Source organism: Jatropha curcas, chromosome 3 (genome assembly GCF_041381405.1).
Source record: "Jatropha curcas cultivar XTBG-Jc1 chromosome 3, XTBG_Jcur_1.0, whole genome shotgun sequence".
Classification (NCBI taxonomy): Eukaryota; Viridiplantae; Streptophyta; class Magnoliopsida; order Malpighiales; family Euphorbiaceae; genus Jatropha; species Jatropha curcas.
Window position 1 is genome coordinate 5,947,232 of NC_143153.1, and position 6,949 is coordinate 5,954,180.

The 6,949-nt window shown below is 35.4% G+C and overlaps 1 protein-coding gene across 2 annotated transcripts; it reads left to right on the forward strand.

Moving 5' to 3' along the window:
* The first annotated feature begins 1,698 nt into the window (after positions 1-1,698).
* On the forward strand, positions 1,699-6,555 carry VPS11 (vacuolar protein sorting 11). 2 transcript variants are annotated; one of them, XM_012226057.4, is made up of 6 exons: positions 1,699-2,099; positions 2,774-2,947; positions 3,118-3,441; positions 3,529-5,301; positions 5,640-6,041; positions 6,142-6,555. In XM_012226057.4, the coding sequence occupies exons 1-5, from the start codon at positions 1,878-1,880 to the stop codon at positions 6,027-6,029; spliced, it is 2,883 nt and encodes a 960-aa protein (XP_012081447.1). In that variant the 5' UTR covers positions 1,699-1,877; the 3' UTR covers positions 6,030-6,041; positions 6,142-6,555. The 2 variants fall into 2 exon arrangements, with proteins under 2 accessions (XP_012081447.1, XP_020537919.1); XM_020682260.3 differs by having other exon boundaries at positions 1,700-2,099; positions 5,640-6,030.
* Positions 6,556-6,949: the final 394 nt, after the last annotated feature.

A 6,949-nucleotide genomic window follows, 5' to 3' on the forward strand; every position in this document is an offset into this window, starting at 1 on the left:
CATGTTTATTTATATACCCTTAGGCCATGTTTGGTATGATATATCAACCATGTAACGGAATGAAAATATTACATGATTGGTTATATTGTTTGGTTAAAATTTTTTTTTAAATGCTATGTAATTGAGATTACATATGTAGTCTTCATTATTTAAATTGATGTAGTATTCATTAGATAAAAAAACTCATGTATTGTCTATTATTTCAAGCACGTGTAATACAAATTACATCAATTCACCCTAATTAAAACTCTACAACTACCACAATCGCTCGACCACCACTCCACCATCCCACCATTTCCTCAACCACTCCACCATTGCCACCATTCCTCCACAATCACAACCATCACTACCACTCCACCATCACCAAACCTCGACCACTTTGTCACCACCACTACTGCTCTATTACTATCACCTCCACCACTCCTACTCCACCACTCTACCACCAACACCACAACCATCATACCACAACCATCACCACCGCTCCACCTCTACTTTATCACCACTGTTGCCACCATCGTTCCACTGCTCCACCACCGTTTCACCACTGTTTTATCACCACTACCTCAACCACCATCACCACTGCCGCTCCACCACTCTACCATTACCACCATCACCACCACTACTGCTGCTCTACCACCACCACGTCAGCCACTCTACCATGACCACCACTACAACACATAATAAAAATTATATTTTAGTATTTTATATGCAATACTCAATAAAATTTAAATTTTATTCTTTTATTTTATTATTATAGAAATGAGAGGGATAGAATGAAAAAGCACTAGAAATATCAAAATGCCATAATTTATATTGTAATTTAATTTATTTAACGAAAATATATACAAAAAATAATTTCTAACGACTTTAATTTTTATTTTGTTATATTACATTTTTTTGGGTTACCTAATTTTAATTTCTTAGTTAAAATAAATTTATAAATCTAAATGGTTTTTAATAATTTAATATAGCGAATAGTTTTTGGTTCAAATGTTTCTTTTGTATTAATAATGATGTGGTGGTGGTGGAGTCGTGTTTAAGGTGATAGTAGTGATGGTGAAGTGGTGGTTTTGGTGGTGGTGGTGTGATTACTGGTAGTATGCTAATTACATTATATATTTTCAAATAAATATAAAAAAGAAATGGTAATTACATTTTATAGATTTTCTTAATCATTACCAAACATAATAACATTACCTTACATTTTTCAATACAATACATCAAATCAAATATAACCTTATTTTATATGTAATGGATTTATCTTGTGTTAAAAAAAATATTATTTTTTATCTACCCCTAATATTATCAATCTAAAATTTCTTTTTTAGGAAAAATATAATGGAAAAAAAAGATTCTCGATATTAATAATTATATTATATATATATATATATATTACATTACATAATTAAAATAAATAAAAAAATAATTCACCATTACATTTCATATTTTTTTAATTATATAAATAAACAAAATAATAAACTCATATTACATTGCGATTTTCGTTCTATTACATCTTTATTACATTATAACACATTACTTCTCACTAAATGTGACATTAGAGTTGATGGCATAGTTATTATTGTTGGACATTATATTGCCCAAACAATGAAAAAGCCCAAATAGAGCCCATTCAAGGCTCTTTGGCATTAACCGACATCGTTTGACTCATAAACTCATTGTCGTTTATTCTAGCTACCGCTCCTTTCTAGGTTCGTACGACTGATCGGGTAAATTTCTTCCTTCCCTGAGAACATTCTTGGATCCATGTCACTTTTATCTTTCTCGTACATCTCTGAGTAAAACACCCAAATTCTCATTACTCCAATTCTATTTTCTTTTATAATCTCTCTTTTTCTGGGATTCAATTGAACAGAAAAATGTACCAATGGAGGAAATTCGAGTTCTTTGAGGAGAAATATGGTGGAAAAAGCAAGATTCCCGATGATGTCAGTGGAAAGATCGAGTGTTGCTCTAGCGGTAGGGGGAAGGTGGTTATCGGCTCCGATGACGGTGCCGTCAGCTTACTCGATCGAGGCCTTAACTTCAATTTCGCCTTTCCTGCTCATTCCTCTTCTGTCCTCTTTCTCCAGCAGCTCAAAGTACGCTTCATTTTTTTTTTTTTTTTGCACAAATTATTGATTTCTGCTCTTTTTTTATAAGGAATGTTTGGATTCTGAGTCAAAGAAAAAGAAAGGAAGTGAATCTCGATATTGAAGAAATTGAAATTGGAGCCAGTAGTCGAATGTTTGTATCACAGTGTAGAAGCACATGGATTCATTCCCTGACATGCCCCCTCCTCTTTAGAAATTTCGTTACTTGAAGAATAAAAGGAAAAAAAAAAAAATGGAAATTACATTCTGACGTTTTTGTTTTTTTTATAATTGTTTGTCATGGAATTCAATTTTGAAACTTCAGTTTTCTATTGTATTGTTCATCTTTTAAGATACTATACGTAGTTTTGTTTTGCTGATATTTTATAATGTTTAGCTGCTTACAATTTAGAAAATATAGCTAAGATACATTAAGCTTTGAATAGAAGACCTTTTGCTTTAACGAATAGAATTCATTTATTAATTAAATTTTCATTTTTGTCAAATCTATAAAGAAAATTAAATGTAGTGTTCCCATAACTGAGTTGTGCCATATTTGAGACTGAAAAAAGATCTTAAACTAATAATTTCTTCATGCTTGACCTCATTTATATTATAAAGCATCTATCGATAGATCATGGTTTTTAATTTTGTTTCGCTTTTTTCCTTGTGGCTTGGATCAGCAACGCAACTTCCTTGTTACTGTTGGGGAGGATGAGCAAATATCTTCACAGCAATCTGCCATGTGCCTCAAGGTTTTTGACCTTGACAAAATGCAGTCAGAGGGCACAAGTTCAACTATTCCTGACTGTATCGGAATTCTGCGAATATTCACTAATCAGTTTCCTCAAGCAAAGGTAGTAAGCTCTCCTTTTTCAATTTAATATAATTACTATGCTCCTGTATTTGATTGCCTTGTTCTGTCTCAATGACTCGTATAGCTTGCATATCAAGGTTTAATGTTCTAAATTTAGGCTCTAAGGTTTTTTTTCTTGTGAAAAAACATTGAAATTGTGATATGCTGCAGATTACATCATTTTTAGTACTGGAAGAAGCTCCTCCGATACTACTCATAGCTATTGGCTTAGACAATGGTTGTATTTACTGCATCAAAGGGGACATTGCAAGGGAACGTATCACACGCTTCAAGCTCCAGGTGGATAATGTTTCAGACAAAAGTCAATCATCCATTACAGGTCTTGGATTCAGAGTTGACGGTCAAGCTCTTCAGTTATTTGCTGTGACTCCGAATTCTGTGAGTTTGTTCAGCTTGCACAACCAACCACCCAGACGTCAAACATTAGATCAGTTAGGAAGCAATGTCAATAGTGTAACAATGAGTGATCGCTCGGTAAGTGACTTGGAACTCCTCATTTTTCACATCTTATGTTGCTTTGTAAATGTTTGTAATCTTTGTTTCTGCTTGTTTCATTATCAGGAGTTAATAATTGGGAGACCTGAAGCTGTGTATTTTTATGAAGTTGATGGGCGTGGTCCTTGTTGGGCATTTGAGGGGGAGAAGAAATTCCTAGGGTGGTTTCGTGGTTACCTTTTATGTGTTATTTCAGATCAAAGAAGTGGGAAAGATACTTTCAATGTTTATGACCTGAAGAACCGGTTAATAGCGCACAGTCTAGTGGTTAAAGAAGTTTCTCACATGCTCTGTGAGTGGGGTAACATAATACTTATAATGAATGACAAATCAGCTTTGTGTATTGGAGAGAAAGATATGGAAAGCAAGTTGGATATGCTATTCAAGAAAAATCTTTATACTGTGGCAATCAATCTTGTCCAAAGTCAGCAAGCTGATGCTGCTGCCACGGCAGAAGTGCTAAGGAAATATGGGGATCATCTATATAGTAAACAAGACTATGATGAGGCTATGGCCCAGTACATCAACACTATTGGTCACCTTGAACCTTCATACGTCATACAGAAGTTTTTGGACGCACAGAGAATATACAACCTTACAAATTACTTGGAAAATTTACATGAAAAGGGCCTTGCTTCTAAAGATCATACTACTCTTCTCTTAAACTGCTATACCAAATTGAAAGATGTTGATAAGCTGAATGTGTTTATTAAAAGTGAGGATGGTGCTGGAGAGCATAAGTTTGATGTTGAGACTGCAATAAGGGTCTGTCGAGCTGCCAATTACCACGAACATGCAATGTATGTGGCTAAGAAGGCAGGAAGACACGAACTGTATTTGAAGATCTTACTTGAAGACCTTGCCAGATATGATGAGGCCTTACAATATATTTCAAGCCTCGAACCAAGTCAAGCTGGTGTTACTGTGAAAGAATATGGTAAAATTCTTGTAGAGCACAAGCCAGTTGAGACAATTGAGATACTTATGAGGCTTTGTACTGAGGAGCGAGAATCAACAAAGAGAAGATCTTCAAGTAGTACGTACTTGTCTATGTTGCCATCTCCTGTTGATTTTCTCAACATATTCATCCATCATCCAGAGTCTCTCATGGATTTTCTTGAAAAATACACTGACAAGGTTAAGGACTCTCCCGCTCAGGTGGAAATTCACAATACACTGTTGGAACTGTACCTGTCAAATGATTTGAACTTCCCATCAATATCGCAAGCTAGCAATGGTGTAGATATTTCACTCAAAGCAAAATCAGGAGCCCGTAGGAAATCAAAAGCAGAATCCAATGGAAAATTAATTACTGATCAGAAAGACACATTTAAGGAAAAAGATCGCACAGAAAGGTGTGAGAAAGGACTGCGTTTGCTTAAGAGTGCTTGGCCATCTGAACTTGAGCAGCCTCTTTATGATGTTGATCTTGCTATAATTATCTGTGAGATGAATGCATTTAAGGAAGGGCTTTTGTATCTGTATGAAAAGATGAAACTTTATAAAGAGGTGATTGCTTGCTACATGCAGGCCCATGACCATGAGGGATTAATTGCATGCTGCAAGAGGCTGGGGGATTCAGGCAAGGGAGGCGACCCATCTCTTTGGGCAGACCTGCTGAAATATTTTGGTGAATTGGGAGAAGATTGCTCCAAAGAAGTGAAGGATGTTTTGACTTATATTGAAAGAGATGACATCTTGCCTCCTATTATTGTCCTTCAGACCTTGTCCAGAAATCCATGTCTCACACTCTCTGTCATCAAGGATTATATAGCTCGGAAACTTGAACAAGAGTCAAAGTTGATTGAAGAGGATCGGCGAGCAATTGATAAGTATCAGGTCACACAATGCACTTTCTCTGACAAGTTATATTTTATACCCTGTCAATCCATTGTAGAAAGTATCTCTGAGCCAATACTCCTCAGGGGGCCACCGTTTGATTTTTTTTTTTTTGTTTCCTCTTTTGCCTCTGATCATTTGCATTTGAGGATTGTTTCATCTCCTTACTTGGCATGCTTATATATATATATATAAAGAACCAGCTTATGATCACTCAAATTTGTGATACCCAATGACAATTAACTGAAAAAATATTCTAACTTTTCTTGCTTTGCACTTAAAATGGAAGTCATATTTGCTATTCATTGCTAAATAAGAGATATTCTTTAACTGTGCAGGAGGACACATTGGCTATGAAAAAAGAAATTGAGGATCTTAGAACTAATGCTAGGATCTTTCAGCTCAGCAAGTGCACTGCCTGCACTTTCACCCTTGATCTTCCTGCCGTACACTTCATGTGCATGCATTCATTCCATCAGCGTTGCCTTGGTGATAATGAAAAAGAGTGTCCCGAATGTGCTCCTGAGTACAGGTCTGTTCTAGAAATGAAAAGAAGTCTGGAGCAAAATTCCAAAGATCAAGATACATTTTTCCAGCAAGTGAAGAGTTCTAAGGATGGATTTTCTGTGATTGCTGAGTATTTTGGAAAAGGGGTCATTAGCAAAACCAGCAATGGCCATACAAGCCCTCTAAGATCAGGAAGTGCATCTCACAGCAGTGGCTTCTAAGGTCTTCTGCATGTTGGTCATTACTTTACTGTTTTTTATCCATTACCCTGCAAGTTTCTATTCAATGTTGTTTGGTAATAACTGAGCTACAACTCCTTTTACTATAATGCAGTGCTCCTATTATGGCATCCGTCGATTATTTTTCTGCCCAGTTGAGCTTGCCGTTCAGGAAACATAAAATGCCTGACTTCTGGGGTAATCAGCTTAAGAGATGCATCTATGGTAATCATCTGCATTCTTTTTAATGTCTAAACTACACTTGGAAACTATTAAATCTCTCAAGAGGAACATCAAATTGAGGATTTGGTCTGAAGTTTCATTGAGCTGTTTCTTCTTTTACCTTGTGAGTAGGAAATTTTGAGTCATGGCCACAAGATTTTTTTTTTTTTGTGGTGTTTGTTAGGCTTGTGATCTTGTTGGGTTTTGTATAGCTGATTTTAATTTGTATTAATAATGTACTTGAGAAGGGCAGAAGAGCTTGCTGTATTTATTGATTTTGATTAAAAAGATGGGAGATTGATCTTTATGACTGGTGATTTTATCCTCCTCATTTTTGAATTTGATGGCTAATGTTTTGAGTTTTCATTTTTGGATATGGAAGAGATGATATAATAAGCTTAATTTCTTCATGCAAGTCAACTTTGACTATGAGATTAGAAATTCATTGAATTTACAAAAACACCCTGAAGTTTTCCTTAATGCACAATTTGGTCCTTATGATTTTAGAATTAGCAGTTTCATTCCTTGTACTATAATTTCTTAATTATGGGCTTAACAATATTGTCTACCTGGAAATTTGATAATGGGGCCTTAGGCTTTTCAATTTCACCCACTCCTTGGCTGGTTTGTAATGTCTTTACATTTATAATGTTAGAATCTAAACTGAAGAAGGTTGGTATCTGTGAGCAATTTTGTGATTG